Below are 22073 nucleotides of genomic sequence, written 5' to 3' on the forward strand. Positions count from 1 at the left end.
AGCAGGGAACTAACAAAGTCCACATGGAAGAAGCACACCATCCTATGAGATCACGAGGTATACAACAGGATCAGGTATCAGGTATCACAAGACCCGAAACAATCATACTGATTCAAACAAGTAGGAACAGAGAGGAGACCCAAAGCCCAAGGGTCGCCAGGAAGGGACAAGTCATCCAGGGTGCGGTATAGCACCAACGAAACACACAATATTCCGCTAGCGCAGCGGTTCTCAACCTGTGGGTCACAACCCCTTTGGAGGTAGAACAACCCTCTTACAGGGTCGCCTAAGACCATCAGAAAATACATATTTCCGATGGTCTTGGGAACCAAGACAACACTCCTCTAAACGTCTCCAGGTGGGTGTGCCCACATGCAGATGCACCCACATACGAGTACCCGGCATGAAGACTGTTACCTAGGCTAAACCAGGCTTCAAGACAAAATTTCATTTCTTTGTAATTAGAAATAAATATGTCACAATATACAATTACATATTATTTTTTACATAGTGATTAATCAATATGTGTTAATTATGTTCAATTTGTAATAATGAAAATACATCCTACATATCAGATATTTACATTATGATTCCTAATAGTAGCAAAATTACAGTTATGAAGTAGTAACAAAAATGATTTTTAAATCATTTCATTGGGGGCTCATACAACTTATTATAATCCAGATACACATTAATTGTGTAAAACACATTTGTACATTCATTTCCCTCATCATTCTCAAAACATTTGCTCTCCACTTAAGCCGCTGGCAGCTGCTCCTCATTTTTCCCCCTCCCTTCCTGCTCCCCCCTCCCTCATGAACCCTTGATAATTTATATATTATTATTTTGTCATATCTTACACTATCCACATCTCCCTTCACCCTCTTTTCTCTTGTCCATCCCCCACGGAGGAGGTTATATGTAGATCCTTGTAATCAGTTCCCTCTTTCCACACCATCCTCCCTCCACCCTCCCCGTATCGCCACTCTCACCACTGGTCCTGAAGGGACCAACTGCCCTGGATTCCTTGTGTTTCCAGTTCCTATCTGTACCAGTGCACATCCTCTAGTCTAGCTAGATTTTTAAGGTAGAATTGGGATCATGATAGTAGGGGAGTAATGAAAAAAAAATTAAGGTTGAGGGCCACCACATGAGGAACTGTATTAATGGGTCACAGTATTAGGAAGGGTGAGAACCACTGCTCTAGTTCTTTAATGCTTCCTAACTCCCACTCTCATGACCCCAGTTCTACCTTACAAATCTGGCTAGAGCAGAGCACGTACACTGGTACCGATAGAGTTCTCGACACATGAAATCCAGGAGAGATAACCCCCAGGGTCAGTAATGGGAGTAAGTGATACCATGAGGATAGGGGGAAGGTGGGAGAAGAAAGGGGAAACTGATCGAAATGATCAGCATATACCACTGGGGAATGGGGGGTGGGGGGCGAACAACAGAACAGTGGGTGAAGGGAGACAGTGGGTGGTGTAAAATATGAAAACAATACTCATTTATCATTTATCAGGGGATAACGAGGGTGGGAGGGCAGGAGGGAAGGAAAAAAGAAGAGCTGATACCAAAGGCTCGAGGAGAAAAAAAATGTTTTGAAAATGATAATGTCAACATATGTTCAAATGTCCTTGATAAAATTGACGTATACATTGTTATAAGAGCTATAAGAGTCCCTAATAAAACGAATTATAAAAGTTCTTTTTTTAAAAAGAGACTCAACAAAGAATGGGTTAATATTGTAGAGAGTTTGAACTACTGAATAGAAATTCCTCTGTATTAACTCACCCAATCTTTCTCTGCCATAGACAAGGTAGCTGGCTTAAAAGAGTACCTTTGAGAGATGTGTTGATATTTTAAAGAGAACACACAGTTCATTTTTTAGAATAATTTAATTATTTGTGAGTAGACCAGGTTCCCATAGCAAGGAACGAGCTGCTAAGCATGGATCTAGGCCACCCAAGAAAGAGTGGAAAAGGAAGAAAGAGTGCAGATTTGAAGCTTTGCTTATTTGCAAATTGGCTTCTGAATTTTTAAACAGTAACTACAGTGCCATAAAAATGTGACCACAAGATAATTGAAAACACAAAGAGGTTTTCTTCTCTGCTTTCCGCCTCATTATTCTGTCTTCTACATGCTAAACTTTGTCACCTGTAAAGTGGGAAGAATGCCCCTGGCGTCTTGAATAAAGTCAAAGTACTTAAGTGGGAAGAGGAAAGCAACCCGGAAGTTTCATTCTCAGAAGCTCTATTCAGTTGTCTCCTGGGCTTCAGGGAACCTTGCATCTCCCCGAGGCAGAGACAAAGCCTGCCACGTGCCCGGAGAGACTCTCCACTCACATCCAGGTCATCCCAGGAGCGTGGGTCACGGGTTCTCATCGAGTCCCCACAGAGGAGGAGTGCTACCACTCTCAAAAACAACCCAGGAAATCCCCTGTGTAGTTTTCTTGTTTTGATTTCTTACCTCAATCATGTCCACCCATTCTCGTACATTGAGAAAGCTTTTCTCACATGTAACATCATACAGCAGCAAAACACCATCGGCTCTTCGGAAGTAAGACTTGGCAATACTTCGGAATCTGGAAGATAAGGATATAAGTGATGCTTCCAATCACTCAGTCAGTTTAGTGCCCCTTGTTTTTTTCCCTAATATAGCAGAAACGCATTACTATGAAACAGCCATCTCTCAGGCCTCGTATGGTCCAGTGGAAGTTAACAGGATGAGAATCTGGGCTACTAGTTTAGAAGCCCTTGTGCCACTGTGGTAATCCATTGGGCTGCTAACTGCAAGGTTGGCCATTCGAAACCACCTGCCACTACGTGGAGAGAAAGAGGAGGCTTTCTACTCCTGTACAGCGTTACAGACTTGGAAACCCACACGGGAAGCTCTACCTTGTCCTGCTCAGGGATGGGTCGGCACTAACTCCATGGCAGTGGGTTGGGCTTTATGGACCATTTTCTCCAATACAATCTCAAGACTGTCTAGAAACCCCTAACATAAGCAGGACAATCTTTAACCTTCAAAACAAGGCCCACATGTGAGACACGGAGGAGGCTCACGTTTCAGAAAAATCATTTTGAAGAGATATAGAAGGTATGAAGGAATCCTTGGGTGACACAAACAATTAAACACTGGATTACTGATCAAGTTTGGCTGTTCAACCCCATCCAGAGTGCATCAGGAACCAGTACTGGTGATCTGTTTTCCAAAAGTCTTAGACTTGAAACATCTAAGGAGTATGGGGTTACCTAGAGTTGGAATCAACCCGCGGGGGACTAACAGCAAAAACATGGTAGGTAGGTTGTTGTTGTTCAATGAGTAGGTTCCAACTCATAGCATCCTGTCTCCAACATAAGGGACCACCGCCTGGTCCTGCACCACCCTGAGAGTTCTTATGTAAATGATTGGCGGAGAGGAAGTATTAAGGGGGATGAAATAAAAATTAGTATTTGTCAAACATCAACGTGTGTGAGATATTTTACATCCATGGGAGGTGAGCAGATGGGGTTTCATGGGAAAAGAGCTTAGCTCAACCTCTTTCCTAATCTGAAAACCAAGGCAAAGCTTCGTAAGTACTTGTAAACAGGACCACGTGCACCACAGATATTTTTTAAAATTCTAAAGCTCCAAGGATGTGAAGAACATAAACTCCATGGGGACAGCTATTTCTGACTGTCTATGATTCCATCTTAGTCTTCTGAATGGTGCTTACTACGGAGGCAGGTGCCCAACACATATTTCTGGAACAGCTGAATGGATTCCATTCCCAAAGAGACGAGATGAGAGCCTATGCTTCAGAGTCCCAGGCGCTGCGCATGAACGCAAACGAAGGCAGAATCCAGAAGTGCAAGTCTGCTAAGTAGTTCAGGCCTTTGACCTTGAAATAACAGGGGCAGAGTAGTCTCCATCTCCCACGAATTACAGCCCCGTCACCAAATGGCTTCTCACATTGTCACTGCATCCAGGAATGTTTAATCACCTCAATTCTTGTTAAGAAAGAACACTCACATTTACAAGAACATCACCGGCTCAATGAAGGCTTAAAAGGTCTTCCTCTCACTACAACTGATACATAAATGAAGAAAGCAAGCCTGGGAAATGAACATTTTCGACCATTCTTGAAATTAAAGTAGGAACATAAAAATCATACAATCTTCTACAGGGCTGGTCTATGCAACGCTATGCAGAGCCCCCAAATAATGAAGACCACTTGCCTCTCCTGACCAGCGGTGTCCCAGAGCTGCAGGACTGTCCGTTCTCCATCTACAATGAGAGTTTTCATTTGGAAATCCACTCCTGCAAAGGAATATGAGAATGGAGAACAGGATGTGAACCACTTGACTGGTTTCTACTTTCAAGCCTACTTTAGACGAGACAAAAGCTCAGTGAGCTAGACAGGAACAGACACGGCCTTCAAGGAGAGCGATCTTCAAGGACTAACTACACATGTCAGGCTACATGTGTGAGCAGATTCGCCATCTGCAGACTTGCCGATGAGGGTAATGATTCAATCTATAGGCATCGCTGGTCTACATGCCCAGCTAGTTAGGGTGTGTGTGTGTGTGTGTGTGTGTGTGTGTGTGTGTGTGTGTGTGTGTGTGTGTGTGTGTGTTGTGTAGGCAGGTGGATGTGGATGGAGTGTATCAGGGGGATGCAAACAATTAACCTTCTCAGCTGCCAAATGACATTGTGGACGCACAAACCTCCCGGAGGCATTGTGGAGGAGAGGCCGGACGATCTACTCATGAACCCACGACCATCACACCCCTGTGGAGCGCGGCACTAGTCCGACACACCGGAAGGCACAGCAGCTGGCACTGGCTTGGCAATCCGTGGTATATACAAGAAGGCTTCTAAAGATCATGGGAAATGCCGTTGTCTTTCAGTTCCACGTTTCCACAAACATCAAGAAGCCCTCACATGTATAGATGTATATGTGTACTTAGATAGACAGACCAATCAGTACGTAGCTAGAAAGATATATCTGAAATAATAGCAATCCAGAAGAAGGCATTTTCTCATTGAAACAGACACCGTACCCAGGGTGGCGCTGGTATTTCCCCGGAACTCGTTCTTGCAAAGTCTCATGAGGAAACTAGATTTCCCCACGGCAGCGTCCCCTGCAAGCACAATCTTGAAAGCCTTCTGCGAGCTAGATTTCTGGGTGTCATCTTCCATGTCTGTCTAAGGGGGAAATTACAGTGAGTACGTAGGCCTCTGCCAGCTTTCGTCCGATTAAGTAAGAGAGCAGAGAAACTCAACATGAGCTGTACGTATGAATGCTTCCAAAGAACTTACCTGTGGTGAAAGTGCTGAAATCGGCTTTCTCAAAGAACTCCCAGCGCTGCCTTCACTCACAGACCCTTGAGGCTTCCAGTCCAAGACAGAACCATATATCTCTTCATCCCTTATCTCAGGAACCTATGTGTAAAAAGAAAGAAAAGCAGTTAAAAGCCATAAGATCACATTACTCAGCTACCAAGACCCAAATCAGCAAACCTTTGCCCTCAAGTTGATTCTGACTCCTGGTGCCCTGGAGATTACAGGGCTGCCCCTGGGGTTCTCTTGGTGTCACTGCTAGAGAAGCAGACCTCCAGGCGTTTCTTCTGCCATGCCTTGGGGCCGATTCAAGCCGCCAACCTCTGGTTAGTAGATGAATGCGGACCATTTGCCACCAGAGGCCACCCATACCACAAAGTTAAAAGAAGCAAAGTTTGTGGCTGAATCTACAGTTGACATTGCTAGGCAACAGTGTGGCTATAATTACTAATCTATAAACAGTGTCACCTTAACTGATTAGAAAAAACACTTGCAGGTTATGTCTCATGTTTAGAACATGTGGATTCCCGTGACAAATGACAGTCAAATAAACAAAGCTAAACATAAAGCTGTTTAGTTGATCCAAACCCCCGGGGATTTCCAATGCTATCTATCATTTTTATGGAAGCGGATGGCCGTGGCGTTCTCCTGCAGAGTGGCTGGTGGGCTCTGACTGGTAGTCTTTCAGTGACTGGGCCACCAGAGCCGTTCAAAAGCAGCAGCAGCAGGTAACCACAGGTGAGGCCTGGGCGAGCAGGGAATGCCGGGCTTACGTCAGTGTCGGAAGCGTCCCCTCCAGAGCCCTCCCGGGCACAGCGGGCCCTTGGAGAGGCCCTCGGGATCTTGTACTCCACTTCGGAGTCGTACTCATTGGAGTCCCTCAGCGTAGACAGGCCACTGTCAACGCAGCTCTCCGGCAGGCTGTCCACTTCGCAGCTCATCCTCTGCATCGGGTCGCAGAGGGCCAGGGAGTCACAGTCCTCGTCCACGAAGGAGGAGCGGGATGACCTGCAAGTAAGGAGACCACTTAACCCAACGCCGGGCTGCAGGCCGAGGCACGCACAGGGAGAGCAGTGGCCACGACCTGCGCGCTGTCACTGTTGCCCAGAGTCACAGTGCATTCCATGATTAACTGCCAGGGGAACAAAATGCTCAAAGCATTATCCGCCCATCGTTCAACAAACAATTAAGGTCAAGGCGCTCAGATCAAACATTCCATAAAGAGCCCTCCGGTTAGGGCCTCTTTAATTTCTTGATACAGAAAGAATTAAGGCATTAAAGCAAACTCAGTTTGCATAAACAAAGATGCATGTAGAACAAGTGAACTTTCTTGCTCCAAAGCAGTGCTGTCACAGTCTGAACGGCATGTTTCCTTCTGGACAGCATCTCCACAGCGGGAGACTCTCATGGAAGGGGCACGGGGCTGACCTGACACGTCAAGCTCTCTGATCGGAGGAATAGTTCCCCTCCTCCAAGGCTTGAAGAGCTGACACGCAGAGGAGAAAGAAGTCTCTCCGAGTTCACAAGGCCAAAAAGGGCTAATTGGCAAACTTTTCTGAGAGTCAAATTTCTAACAAATGTGGAGAAAAACGGCCGTCATCTAGAAATATCTGGTGCTGGACGAGCATGCTGAGTGAGCGGGTTTTCTGCCGCAGATGCCTCGAGACGCCTCGGGGAAAGATTCTTAGAAGGAATTGTTACCAAGGGAGGTAACATACACAGGTTGACAGTAGAATCCTGACTTTGGTGGTTCTTTACATTTATGAAATTCCAAGATGATATCAATTAGTGAGAAATTAACAAAAAAAATTAAAAATAAGCTATGCGCAAATTTATATGCTGGCATTACAAGAGTTAGGACTCACTGAAAGAGTCCTGGTGGCATAGTGGGTTACACACTGAGCTGCTAACCACAAGGTCAGCAGTTCGAACCCATCAGCTGCTACTCTGGAGAACGATGAGGCTGTCTACTTCCGTATCTTGGAAACCCCAAAGGGAAGTCCTACTCTGCCCTATAGAGTCGCTTTGAGTCAGAATCAAGTCAATGGCAGTCAGATGAGTTACTGAGTATGTCCCACACGTTGGATACAATCCCAGGTACTTTACATACAAGATCTCGTTGGAAAGGGGAAGTATAGAGTGTCCCCAGATATGAGAAGTAATAAGAAATGGCCATGCTCAGAACAGGAAGGATGTATAAGTCATGAACTTTGGCATTGGCAAATATTTAAAACAATGTACAAAGGCAATTAACCACTTACACCTTCTCTAAATATTTCTGCTCAATTATAAAGTCAAGGTAGGATGTTTCATAGCATAACTCAATCTAGCTAGCTACGTGTGTGTGTGTGAAACAAACACATATCCTGTTTGTTTCAGCTTTTATGAAAATCCATTCCTGAAAATAATTTTGGATCTATCTTCAAGGAACAACAAAAAAAGCCATTCTCACTACAATCCAGTCTAAACTATTTCAGCTCTATTATGCTCTTAGTACTAGTTAGAATGTTTTGTTCTGTTTTTCTTCAACCTACGTATTTTTTTATAGGAAGAGAAATCCTTAACTGAGGAATCAACCCTATTAATTGAGGAATCAACCTCTTAATTGAGAAATCGACCCTACTAACCTACGCTTGCATGCCTCTAGAACAGTTTGATGACATCTCAATATGTAAAAATATAAAATGCTATATCTTTGTTAGCACTTTTACAAGAAATGCAACAGCAAAACAAATGTATGAGGTAACACCACATAAAGCCATAAAAGATACACAATTACATATCCAACATGCTTTCATAAAATTTTTAGATTGGCATCAAAATAAAAACAAAATGTCTAACGTCTGGTATTACACCAGCGGCCCTCTCAGGAAGGATCATCAACCCAGCCCAGAGACTCAGACATACTCCCAAATTAACATTTTACCTAGCAACATATGTGTATGTACACATACTTACACACATGTGACTGTCTCACGCAATAAAAATGCCAATATTTTTCATTTGTTTAAAAGCAAAGCTAAATGCTCACTTTCTGGTTAGCAAGGGGCACTTTATTCTTTAATACAGTAGTTCACAAACCCCTACTAGTGATTTCTTTTTCTCCAACACAGCTTAGATAATAAGACACTATTAAACATTCACATTGAAACTGGGGAGTTTCAATCCTCTCCAAACATTTTTGTTTGTTTTCTCCAATTCAACACTTGCGATTTCATAGATTTAGGGGTTGCACAAACACATAAGTTCTCAGTTACTAACTGAAAGTGGGCACTCTGTATTCCTCCAGGGGTACCTGGGAGAAAAGCCTGGCATTTTACTTGTGTAAGACAGGGCCATGGATAACCCTGTAAGACACTGTTCCACGTTGACATATGTGGAGTTGCCATGAATTGGAATTGACTCAACAATAACGGGTTTGGCTTTGAGGGTTTTGAGTTTTATCTGTTTGCTTGTTTGGGTGATTTCACTAGTTTCCCTGAAATACAACTTAATGAGTCCATTTCTGAGAAATGATGACAGATGAGGGAAAGGTGAATCTATTAAGAGCAAGTTGTGACAACATCTTAAGGAAGAAACTTGGTTTCTCTAAAATATTGCTATTTTATCATTTGTAATTAATGCTTTGGTATTTTAGAGTAAGATAACAAAGAACAGAAAGAAGTTGGTGCCCACGCTGTATATTATTATTTTACTTCTTAGATCCAGAATTCAAACAAATAGAGAATAAGTCTTCACATACCTGTCATAACGCAGAGGTTGAGGAGAATGGCCATTAAATTTGGGGCTGCTTCTAGAAATTGTATTTCCTGGAGAGATATTTATGCGCTGTGACATAGAAACAGTCTAGTTATTCTAGTTATTCTGTGTATGTTTTCCCAAATATTGTTCTCCTTGAAACATGCTATTTAACTTCTTCAAACATGACCAAAACCTTGAGAATCTGTGTGAACTAATGTGAGCAGGAAAACGAATCAAAAACTGCAATCAGATAACTGAGCATAAGGATTTCTCTTCATCATTTTACCTTAAGTCTAAACCCTACTGTGTATGACATAAACGAGGACTTGTTCCCCAGGTTACCAGTCCCCGCAATACCAACTTCCTCAGACTTGTCTCTTCTCCACCACCACTCACTCTCAACATGCCTCGTTCACATTCAGAGCTAGCGATGCAGCTGATGGCCACACACCTGTGAAGAGGCTTAAAGCAAAATGCAGTCTGGGGAAGGTCCTGGAGATTCCAAATGGGAGCCTGGCTTGTTTCCGTAAAGGGTCTGAAATCCCAGACTCCCTTTTGAGAATACAACTAAGACAAAGAAGGCTTGATATATCAAATCATTTTGCCCTCTTATCCTCTGGGGAGTGGCGGAGAGATTTTATTTTTACCTCCATAGAATTTGCCACTTTTACTTCTACTTTTGTTCGCTGTGCACCTCCTGGTGGTGCGGTTGGACTGCTAACTGCAGGGTCAGCAGTTCAAACCCACCATCTGCTCCTCGAGGAGAAATATGAGGTTCATCGCTCTGGCAAAGTGAACAGCTTGGGGAAAGGATTGCTATGATTTAAATTGGATGTGATGCCATTGGGTGTTGTTTTGGTTTTGGGTGTGTACAACTCCCTGTGACCTCTTTCACATTCAAACACACTTTTCATGTCTTTCTCTGTTTTCTGAGGAGACTTATCAAAAAGAATTGGGAAACACATAGGCATTCTGCAGAAGACTGGCAGCTTTTGTTTTTTGTTTTAATTTGGAAAAATGGTTCCTTCTCTCATAGGGTAATTGTTTCTCTGTATTAGAAGAATCCGTATGTGACCTCCTCCCTGGGAGACGGACGGCAGAGAAGGCGGGGAAGGGAGACTCCGGACAGGGCAAGATATGACAAAATAACAATCTATAAATTATCAAGGGCTCATGAGGGAGGGGGGCGCGGGGAGGGAGAGGGAAAAAAAGAGTACCTGATGCAAAGGGCTTAAGTGGAGAGCAAATATTTTGAAAATTATTGGGGCAAAGAATGGACGGATGTGCTTTATACAATTGATGTATGTATATTATGGATTGTGATAAAAGTTGTATGAGCCCCTAATAAAATGTTTAAAAAATTGAGACATAGAAGGATCATATATAAATGAATATCACTTCCATGAAGATATACCTTTTTGATTGCCTACGGAATAGTCCACCATAGAAAGAATAAACCCTTTTATAAAGTCATAGTGCATACCAAAGACCTGCTGAACTTGCTGTAGCTGTTCTCTAGAGCACTTCTCAGGCCATCATTGCTGTCATGCAGCTTCCGGTTGGCTGTTCTACAGAATAAATAAATACATAAGCTAATGAATAGGAGTGAAGGGTTGAATAATAAAGAACTTGTTTCAAATATGGAATTACTACCTTTTTTAACTCTATCACTTCCCTTTGAGCCTTGTTATACACTGAGATAATTACTACGAGTACTACTCTCCTAACATAGTAATTGAAGCCTCATGTCTCCTTAAAGCTGTTGGAACATTTTATGAATGAATTAGCTACTAGCTCCTCTGGTATTTGAATAGGTTTCATCAGGTCTATCCTGCATGAATGTCTAGTCCTATCACCTGAACAATGTACTGCTCGCTCCTTATCCTGACCCACTTAACAGTCCACCAAATACACTGGACTTACATCATGCTGCACTCTCCTGACTAGCAGTATATTCTACTCTGGGCCTGGTGTTAGCTCTCCAGGCATCATTGTTTGCCAGTAAAGAGCTCAGATGCTGAAATCAGACCTCTGGGTTCAAATCCAAGGTAAGGTACTTATATCTCACGTGACTTAGGCAAATCTTAAAACAAATAAGCAAACAAATAAACAAAATAACCACTTAACATGAAACTGGTTCTACTCATGGTGACCCCATGTGTGTCAAAGTAGAAGTTTCCATGACTGATATGTCTGAAGAGAATGGCCAGGCCTTTCTTCTGAAGTGCCTGTGTAGATACAATCCACGAATACTGCCGGTGAGTGGCTGATGTGTTGGCAACTCTTTGTACCTCTGAAATGCAGCCCCTTTTCTATAAAATGAGGATAACAGTGCTCCTGCCTTGTGGATTGTCTGCTCTCTCTCTCCCTGATGCCCACACATCCTCCTCCTCTTAGCTTGACATCTCTTCTCCAGGAGCACTCTCTTCCTGAAACTTCCCTTTTGGGCGACATTTCTTACTCTCTTCTTCAGCTGCTGCTGCTTTTCTCCTTCCCCTAGACCAGCCTCACAAGGAGAGATTTTTCTCTTACTTGCACCCGGTAGCACTGCAGGCTAATGATTGGTCTCCTAACCACTAACTCACCCATTGCCCCAGGGAGAAAAATGAGGCTGCCTGCTTGTTTCCACAACAGTTTAGCATCAGAAAGCCCAGGGAATCATTCTAACGGTTTGCTGTCAGCGGAAACCCATCACTTTAGTGGCAATAACTTTTGCCCCTCTGACCTCAGTTACTGCAATACCTAACCCATAAAACATGGTGAATGAAAATCTGTGTAGCAATGAATAAATGAATTGCCGTGACTGCTGCAATGAGTGAGCTCCTATAGGTGAGACTTCAATATTTTAAATGGTCAGAAAGAAGCATCTGTCAAGGTGACCTTACTTCGCTGTGGATGTGGACACTTACAGCAGCGAAGAAACTCTGAGTGGGTTCCCATGACAAGAAGGGGTGAGGAGAGGTGTTGCGGAGAAAGCCTCAAGGACAGAACTATTTGCCGTTTAGCTGTGAAGCTGACACGCACAGGGTTGGCATTGAGTCGATTCCAACTCGCATGGCCTTCCCTCTGAGGGGCCTCCAGGTAGACTTGAACCACAAACTCTTGGTTAGCAGCCAAATAATTTTGCTGCTTGCCTCACCCAGGGTCTCCAAAAATGACACTGCAGGTGTAATATCTCTACCGGGGGAAAATCTAACAAAACCATGCAGAGTTGAAATCGCCTCCACAGCAATGGTTTGGCACAATCGATCAGGAACGAGAGATGCACACACACAGCGCTGTGAAGGGCAACGAGACAAGAGGCTGGAAGATTCACTGAGCAGAGCTGCAGAGAACCCTGGTGAGACCAGGCAGAAACTCTTCACAAAGATACAGCACGGGGCAGGTGAGGATGTACAGAGCAATCGCTTGTTTCGCATTGGAGGCATCGAGAAGCCCAATGGATGAGCTGGGAGAAGAGGCGTATACTGACGTGAGAGCCCCATCTTTTGAAAACAGACACTTGTGTTAAATGGGGCATGTGTTTCATGAATATTCTTTAAAAAGTAAAGCTGAAATATAAGGAACAATTTAGATGCAAACTTACTGGAGGATTTCAATTTGTCTCTCAAGACTATTTCGATCTTCTGTGTACTCGCGGATTATTTCCAGGTCCCTGTAAATTCATATTTCATGATTGAAGGACAATTAGGCATTCAGATTTATACCTTATCTACACTACCCTGCCGGCCCTTCTCCAAAGACGGGTGCCCTTTTGATTTCACCTTCACACCTGCCCCGCTCTCCTGGGGCACTGGCAGTTCTGGCAGAGCACGTCTCTGCTTCCAGGACCCTGCATACAGCCATATGCCATGCTGCCCTGCGTGACACCTGCTTCTCCTCCTCCACACATCTCTGCACCAGCAGCTCCTCCATCCCCCACCCGTGCCCTCTGAGACCTTCTCCTAGATGCCTGATCCCTAAGTGGTCACAGTAATCTGGCCCTTTGGTCTAATACTCTTCAGGGCCCTTCCAAGCTTCATATGCAAATGCCAAGACAATCTACTGCCTTCTTCTTTGTGGTGCCCTCACCTTTCCCGACCTTGTCCCCACTCCTGCTCCCGCTCCCTTCTTCCTCCCCCCAGGGAGAGAAATCCCTGACTCGGGCTCTCCTCGCTCAGTGTACGTGCGCATTCTGCAATCCCACTGCAGCATTATTTCTGAAGCCTTGGCTGCCTCTTCTCTCGGCCAGCCTCTACGCCACCTCAGCCTGTGCTGAGCAGACAAGCTTCTTACTTAGAGCTCTTAGGGTAACAGGCTCTGTCTAGAATAACCGTCCACATTCACTCTTTGAAAGGCACGTGTTGAGAGAGTTGTTTATCACATGGTCTTCTGGCCCGTACCTGGACAACCTAATCAGATGGTAGGCCTAGATCGTTGCTTAACATTGGAGGTTGGGCCCTGAGCTTCTTCTGTCCTGTTTCTTTGTCATTAACAGGGAACCTTCTTCATTCTGCATATCCACTAAATCACGTTTGTCTTGCTTACTACGTACGTGTGTGTGTGACAGATGGCACCCCACATTGTCTGTCCCTGCTGGGGGTGGGAAGCCTGAAAAAGGAGTGCTTGCAGACCCGCTGCCCTGGCGAGTGGGGAATGAGACCTGTCGGCCGTGGAGGACCGACACCTCCATATGGAACTGATCACTCTCCGCTGCAGCTATATGAATCAAGTATTATTTCAACCAGTGTCTGAGCCAGTCTGAACTGCCAACCTTTTCATTCAAAACTGACACTTTCCCATGGTACCGTCAAGGTTCCTGTTCTTTTTCGCACACTCCCATAGAAACATAAGAGGGGCCCTGGGCAGGCGTGGTTGAAAACCACCAGCTGCTCCCTGGGAGAGAGACGAGGCTTCCTCCTCCCGTAGGAGTCACAGGCTCTGGAACCCACAGGGCAGGATTGCTCAGAGTTGGAATCAACTCCATAGCAGTGAATTTGGAGTTTTTATATAAATATCCAAGGAGTCAAGGTGGCCTAGGGGGCTATGAGTTGGGCTATTAAACATAAGGTCAGCAGTTCAAACCTATTCTGGGGATTTCTACTCCAGTAAAGTTTTACAGTCTCATAAATCCACAGTGGAAGTTCTACTTGGTCTTACAGAGTCACTAACAGAATTGATTAGATGGCAGTGAATTTTGAGATAAATATCTATATCTCTCCAAAGCCCTGATAGTAGGATGGGTTAAACTTTAGACGGCTATTTAACAAGGTCAGCACTTCAAATCCATTAGTTGCTCTTTGGAGAGAAAGATATGGCTGTCTGACCCTATAAAGATTTTCATTCTCAGAAATCTAATATAGGGTTGCTATGAGCTAGAATCGATTTGATGGCAGTTTCAAAATTTATATGTGTGTGGGTTAGGTCTTATATTATTATCATCATTACACACAATATAGGAAAATAAAATCACTTGCTCAAAATATCCCATGTTTCCTATCGTATGTTATATGTCCACAATCCTCACCTTCAGAGAATTTTAAATAGCACTGATTCCTAACAAATTAAGTATAGTCTCCTGTTCCCAGTTATTTCAAATACTTATTAAGCCATTAACTATGCTAAGCTAAAATTAGTCGGCTTGGTTTTTAAAATCATTAACATGAAAAACACTAGGAAATCTTACAGTGAAAGTAAAATGTTTAGGTACAACATATTAGAAAAGTTAATAAATCAACTTTTATTATACCTTGCATAGAAGATTAAAAATAGGCATTCCACTCAAGCTAAACAAAAGGGAAAAATACCTTTCAGAGTTCAGAGTCTGATCAGCATAATCACTTTTCAAAGCATCCAATTCACTCTGAAGAAAGGCTATGCTTGTTTGTGCTTCTAAGAGATCTTTCTTAACTTTCTGATTTTCCTAGAGAAGAGGAATAGTGATCATTAGACTCATTACTTCTGCCGGCACAGCCCTCCTTACCCACCCAGACCTCTCTATTTTGCTGTTCAATGAACAAACTGTCATTCAATGCAGTTTGAGATTATCGTATATTATTAATGTGTCAAAATTCTAAATCCTCAAAACTATGAACTTTTTAAAATATATTTGATATTTGTAGCAAAGTACAATAGTCATGAGCTTATCATGCTGCATTTTTAAAAGTTATTAGTGAAATAATCTACAGCAAACATTTGAACACCTGTTTAACTTAATGACAGCTACGAAAGCACTGATAAACGATCTGTGGAATTAACAGCGTTACCACCAAGCGGAAAGACTACAGGTTACAATGGGGCCTATCGTCAAACACTGTTAAGTTTTTCACTAAAAAACAAAGGAAAACAAAAATAACTGTGGTAAGAGCAAGTTTATATCTTCTGAAAAATACCGTCACTGGAGACTTCTGGTTAAACAAAAGAGTTAGCACATGAGTTTTTCCTTTTCCCCTTCGGCAAACTATAAATATGAAACCCTAGAATAAATGAAACAATGTCAGTCTGGTATAGTAAATTATTTGATATGGCTCTCCTATCAGCAGTCTTTATAACACCCAACACATAATTTGGTAGAAACACGCCAATAGAGTATATGAGACTATAATGTAAAGCCTGGTCAGTTTGCCATCGCACTGGGTATCAAGTGAACCAGCGCAGAAGCGGAATGGGAGCTCTCACTTCCATTAAGGAAGAGGAGCCAGGAATGGAGTGCATCCTGTACCTGGAGATTCCTGTGTGGGCATCACAGTGCGCAACTCTGATGAGAGAGAATCGGAGAGACGTGGCAGCACACAGTCAAGAGCAGAGTAGGAGACAGAGCAATTGCCTTTCTGGGCCTCAGAATGAGTAAAGCCGAGTACCTTCAGGCAGGAGACTCATTTCTGGAAGGGGTACCCCCAAGAACATTTTAAAGAGGGAAGGTGAGTTTGAAGGGTTAGAACCAAAGACCTTGAAGCTGAGGGATGTGGTAAAGTGCAGTGCCCTATGGGCTGGGCACTTAGCAGCAGGGTCACAGGACGTTTCTAATTCTTGCCCTGGTGGGGCAGAGACCAAAGAGCCACATGACCGAGAGATCTTGAAGCTGAGAGCACGGTGGCTGAGATAAGGCCTAACTGACCGAAGAACTGCTGTATCTTGAGCATTTCTGATACTGAATGGTTACCTGTCTGTCCCCTTCCCCTAGTAAATCCCTTAACTGTGGGTTTGGGGCAGGTTCTGGGTAGCCATTGTAATAGATTATAGAAACCAGCAGAGGAATAAAGAGCATTGTGGGACAGATGGGTGTTGCCAGGTTGGAAACGTTTCGAAGATATGTCTGCCTTTTGCTTCTTATGAATCATCCTTGGTGTTGAGTCTGATTTTCCTTCCCTGTTGTGAAGTCTGAGGAAGTCAGAGGCTTCCCCTCACCCTTTCAGATGGGGCTGCTAACCACAGGGTCAGCATTGGAGAACTACCAGCTGCTTTCTGGGTAAAAGATGAGGCTTTCTACTCCCCAGAGATTTACAGTCTCGGGAAACCGCATGGGCAGTTCTGCTCTGTCCCGAAGAGCTGCCAGGAGTCACAATTTACTCAATGGCAACGAGTTGGATTGTTAAAGAATGGAAGAACAGATCATGAGCAATAAAGAGAGCTAAATGTTGAGCGTTCCTGGAAAATGGAAACTGAATGGAAATGTGATGACAAAGGGATTATACTTGGGGGGAAAAGAGACCCAAGGAGGTTGAAGACTTGGGGTTGGGGGGCAGAGAATGAGCTGATACCAAGGGCTCAAGTAGAAAGAAATGTTTTGAAAATGATGGCAACACAAGTACAAATGTGCTTGACATAACGGATATATGTATGAATTGTGATAAGAGTTGAATGAGCCCCCAATAAAATTATGACTGTTTAAAAAAAAAGAAAGAAAACAGCAATTGGCCAGGTATATTTCCAGATTCTTGGAATAAGCATGCACTGAAAATAGAGATTAAGTGTTCTGTGTGTTAAGAAATTCCCTAAACCCTTCATCTTTTTTATGGCAGCAAAGAATTACAGGCAGCCAGAGTCAACTATAAAGGCAATAAGACAAAGTCTCTCTTGGTAAGAAGAACTGAATGAGAATAAAGCTTCCCCGTGACTAATCATGCCCCACTCTTCCAGCTAATCCTCAGTAGTACAAGCGGTTAACTGTCCAAACGTTAGCCAAAAGACTGGACGTTTGGATATACCCAGAGGCATTTCAGAAATAAATACATAAACCCAAACTCATTCATTATATTGCTTATTGATCCAGACATATGGGTAGCATGTTTAAAAATAACATCACTTCAATGAAAATTATAACAGTACCCTTCAAATTTAATTATTTCTTTAGGGAGAAAACAAAATAAACCCTATGCTTCACGAAGAATAAAAAGACGTGGTATTGGAAAACCCAGTAAAAAGAAGTCACTGTAGAAGACAACCATGACTCAAAGAGAAAGCCAACTAGGATGTGGCACAACCTGGAAATGACCATGAAAAAACTGGAAAGCTCCACTTTGGGATAACAAGAGGATAATGACTAAAGAGAAGGAAATGTAATCCTGACTTTCTTCTTGGATTATAGTAGAAATATTTAGAATCATAATAAGAGAAATACTCTTTATTCTCTTTAAAGCTCCGAAGTGTTCATAAAAGCAAAATCCATAAAGATTTTGGGTTATGGACTGAGACAGAACAGTTTCCAATCTGCTTGTTTTGGATCCGTCATCAAAGGTATCAGTAACCAGAAGAGAACATCACACTTGGTGAAGCAGACGGCCAGTGAGACAGGGAGGACTAGAAATGAGAGAAATAGGTACAATAGCAGCAATGACAGACTTGAGTATGTTTGTAAGTGTGGGGATAATGTAGAACCAGGTCACATTGTATTCCATTTCATACAGGGTTATGAATTGGGGTTGACTCAATGTCAGCTATTACATACTCATCTAAAGGAAAAAAATTAAGAAAACTTAATACTGATAACAGAATAGTTAACTTAAGGCCATACTCAAGTAGATAGATCCCAATCCCATCCCAGTTGTATCTTATGGAAGAACAGAGACACAGACACAACAGGGGAGTACAATGTGAAGAAACATCTGCAAACATCAAAAGAACGCCATGGATGCTGAAAACCAAAGTTAGGCGAGAGGCATGATGTAGTTCCTCTCTGAGAGCACACGGGAAGAGTCAAGACAGTAATACTCCGAATGCAGATTTCTGACAATACGTGTCTGTCCTTCGTAGCAAAGGTACTGCTTTCTATCACTTTTAATAATTACTTTGATTAAAATAATAAATAAAAATAGTCATAATATGTGTGGCCATTGTAGAAGAGAAAGGCGTCTATAAATATACCTCAGCTCAAAAGCTCTTTCGAGATTCCCTATCACAGCATTTACCTTTAAGCTTCTATTTCTGTAATAATACCATGATCGTGTTTAGAAACAACAATCTAAAGAAAACGCATTTCTGTGAATAAAAAGGTGATTCTTACCATTGATAAATCATAGATTTGTTTTTTTAATGCAGATACATCTTCCTTTTGACTTATATGTTTTGATTGTTCTTCTATCTGGAATAGCAAATAAAAGTTATACATTTATGAGTACATTTTTAATTAATCTGCTTATGCTTAAGAATGTCTTAAGATATGGGGATTTTAAAAAATTCTGAATTGGCTGAAGATTTGCAGAGCAAATCAGTTTTCCATCCAACAATCTATATACATTTGTTTCATGTCATTGACTGTACTCATCACAATGTAACATCACTTTTCTCACATCTTTCCCATTTCACATTTTTATTCCTTTTTCTCCAACTCTTACGAACTTTATTCTGAGGAGTGCATACCTCCCTAGTATCACTGTTGTCCTTATAGAACTATTGTTTGTCTGATAATTGAGCCACAGGGGTAAGCGGAGTTCCAGGTCTGAAGAATGACCAAGAACCAGTCACCAGAGTTCCACCAGTTTTCATCCAACCAGTGAGGCTGACCTTTTTAATGATTTTGAGATTTCACATTTTTCTCCTACTGTATCCAGGATTTTCTAACGTAATCCTTTTCCAAGTAAGTTTATAGTGGTAGCTGGACACCAGTTAACTCTTTTGCTTTCTACGTGAGCCCTTGATATCAGCTCCGCATTTTTCCCTTCCCTCCCTGGTCTCTCCTACCCCATGAACCCTTGATAATTTATAAATTATTATTACTTTATCGTGTCTTACACTGTCTAATGTCTCCCGTCACCCACTTCTCTGCTGTCCATCCCCTAGGAGGAGGTTATATGTAGATCCTTGTCATCTGGTTCCTCCTTTCTTCCTCACCTTCCCTCCACCCTCCCGGTATCGCCACTCTCACCACTGGTCCTGAAGGGATCATCTGCCCTGGATTCCCTGTGTTTCCAGTTCCTATCTGTGCCAGTGTATATCCTCCGGTCCAGCTGGATTTGTAAGGTAGAATTGGGATCAGGACAGTGGGGGGAGGGGAAGCATTCAAGAACTAGAGGAAATATTGTATGTTTTGCTGCACTGCACACCACTGCTGTACTGCACCTGAGCTTTTAATGCTCCGGTTACTACTCACCAAAATAGGAAGCAGAACATTAGCTTTGTAGACCATGTTACACTAATAGACCTTGTTGTCTCCCTAGACCATGATACTGAACCTTCAGATCCAGTGACTTATTTCCTCAAGGTGTCTGGCTTGATGAAATGGGTAAGATGTTTTCCTAACATCATACCCTGAATATTCATGGATATATGTGCAGTAAATTAACAAAACAAAACAAAAAACCTCACTGCCATCAAGTGTGAAATATACAATTATTATTGTAGTATGGGGTAACTGTAAGTTATACATGCTAGGAACCAATAAATTCATGTTATTCACTTTATTGTGATAGTCACTTTATTGGCGTGATCTGTAATTGAACCTGAAAAATCTCCAAAATATGCCAGTAAGGACTACTGCATGGCTGACTATTACTAGGAAGAGCCATTGATTCCAGGATGAATTTTAAGTTGAGAGACAATAAATTGTGGAAACAAGTAATTTTTTAAAAAACCATCGATAAAGGATCATGGCAATTACAGTACACTGTGTAACCTTAGCTCGATTCAATAACTATAAATTCTATAATTTATATGAATGTTGGAATTATAGGCTTTAAGTGTGTTCTCATATAAATTGTCTTATATTTGTCTTTATAACAACCCTACTAGTTAGTCAGGAAGTGTGGTGTGAATGAACGAAAGTGAAAGCTGTGTAGTATGCCCAGACCTTCACTTACTAACTTTGAGCAAGTTATTTAACCTCTCTGGAACTTAGTGTCTGTGGAGGAAGTTGATCTAACCTACATTATGACAAAATTAAATGAACAAAATCAATATCAACTACTGTGATTAGATAAGACACTTATAATGAATTTTATTTTACAGAGAAGCAGCTAGAGATCAAAGGATGAAGCCGAGTGTTTCAGATGTGCTAGGCAGATACTGGTACCGTCTTGATAAGGACTCGGGTCTCCTTACACCTGGACCCAGCCTGCTCCTTTTCTGTTTGGTGCCTGTAATGGATGTAGGTGCACAACCCTCTCCCCAACCCACCCCCAAAAAAGTATGTTAAAATTCTAAAACCTGTTACCTGTGAATGTGACTTATTTGAAAATAGTGTCTTTGCAGATGTAATAAGTTAACATGAAGTCAGACTGGTCCTGATCCAATATGATCAGTACCCTTAAAAGAACAGAACAGACATGTACAGTAAAGAGCACAAGCCAAGAGACTCCAAGGGTCATGGGAAACCACTGGAAGCTAAGAGAGAGACAGGAAACAGGCTCTCTTTGAGAGGCCTCCAAAAAGAGTCAATCTTGTTAACACCTGGATTTCAGACGTACAGCCTCCAGAACTGTGAGAGAATAAACTTATCTGATTTTAGAGCATTTATTTTAAGACGTCTTGTATGGGAACCCTAGAAGAGTGACTAATTCAATCTTTATTGTATGCTCTATCAAAATGAGGTTTGAATGTGGTTTCTTTGTGCAAAGATTTAGAAAGTCATACAAAGAAGTAAGGACAATGAGTAGGAAACTCTATCGCTCTGACATAAACAGGCAATCGGCCGCTTTTAATTCAGCAAAACAAAAATTGCTTGTAGTGTCTAATGATGTCTGAAAACTAGTTAGAAGGTTGATATTTATCATGATTGCCAAGAAAGCTATCGTGAAGAATTCTTACTAATTCCAACAGTTAAACTGTAGTAACAAGAACAACAGCAAAAAACAATCATGTAGTCCTTAATTTCACTGAAAATGAACACTGGAAGGAGCATTTATGTTTATTTCATGAACAACCAGAGAAGCAACGTGGTATGTCCAAGGTCACAAGGGCTATTTTCACTGATTATTTACTTCTCTGTTATCATTTTAATTTTAGCTGAAATATTTCTATTACAGAGATAACCCTCATACTAGAAGTAAAGCTGTCATGCACTGGCTGGCAAGCACTTATTTTAAGAATCTCTTCCCAGCTCTGAAGTCAGTGACGTCAGCTTGAAAGCCTGAAACTGGTAATGGTGTCATCATGTACATTATGGAAATTGGCAAATGCTACAAATAGGATCTTCTCCTCCCCTACTACCAAGACCCACGAGAGAACTGGGACCTGCTCCTTAGAAACTAGCTAGAGCAAAGGCCAAGACCCAGCCACACCTACACTATCTCCCATGTCTTGCTGATCATGAGTCTTCTACACATGGAAAGTTCTACACAAAAGTGAAATATAAATTTCATTCAATAAATATTCACTACATACCTACGATGTACCTGGCATCAAGGTGGGCAGGATATATCTGACCAAGGAAGACAGCAGCTTCCTGTTCCGGGACAGGCAGCCCACTGAACAGGTGCTTCCTGCGAGCGTTTGGTTGATTATGATTGTGGAAATCACACTGAAGCTTGAAGGACAAATGTTTAAAAGACAGGAAATGTTTGTAACAGGAGGTGACCCTCGAGCTAAGAGAG

At 42.3% G+C, this 22073-nt stretch overlaps 1 protein-coding gene across 1 annotated transcript in view; it reads right to left on the bottom strand.

Annotated features, from left to right (window-relative positions):
- RASEF (RAS and EF-hand domain containing) overlaps window positions 1-22073 on the bottom strand; it is a 96173-nt gene that overhangs the window by 21236 nt on the left and 52864 nt on the right. The window contains exons 5-14 of the mRNA XM_075550700.1: window positions 18551-18628; window positions 14856-14971; window positions 12656-12724; window positions 10553-10637; window positions 9071-9156; window positions 6102-6336; window positions 5308-5430; window positions 5049-5193; window positions 4224-4305; window positions 2473-2587 (exon numbers count right to left, since the gene is read on the bottom strand). Coding sequence (XP_075406815.1) covers window positions 2473-2587; window positions 4224-4305; window positions 5049-5193; window positions 5308-5430; window positions 6102-6336; window positions 9071-9156; window positions 10553-10637; window positions 12656-12724; window positions 14856-14971; window positions 18551-18628 — 1134 coding nt within the window. The remainder of the gene's footprint in view (window positions 1-2472; window positions 2588-4223; window positions 4306-5048; window positions 5194-5307; window positions 5431-6101; window positions 6337-9070; window positions 9157-10552; window positions 10638-12655; window positions 12725-14855; window positions 14972-18550; window positions 18629-22073) is intronic.

Source organism: Tenrec ecaudatus, chromosome 5 (genome assembly GCF_050624435.1).
Source record: "Tenrec ecaudatus isolate mTenEca1 chromosome 5, mTenEca1.hap1, whole genome shotgun sequence".
In the NCBI taxonomy this organism is placed as follows: domain Eukaryota; kingdom Metazoa; phylum Chordata; class Mammalia; order Afrosoricida; family Tenrecidae; genus Tenrec; species Tenrec ecaudatus.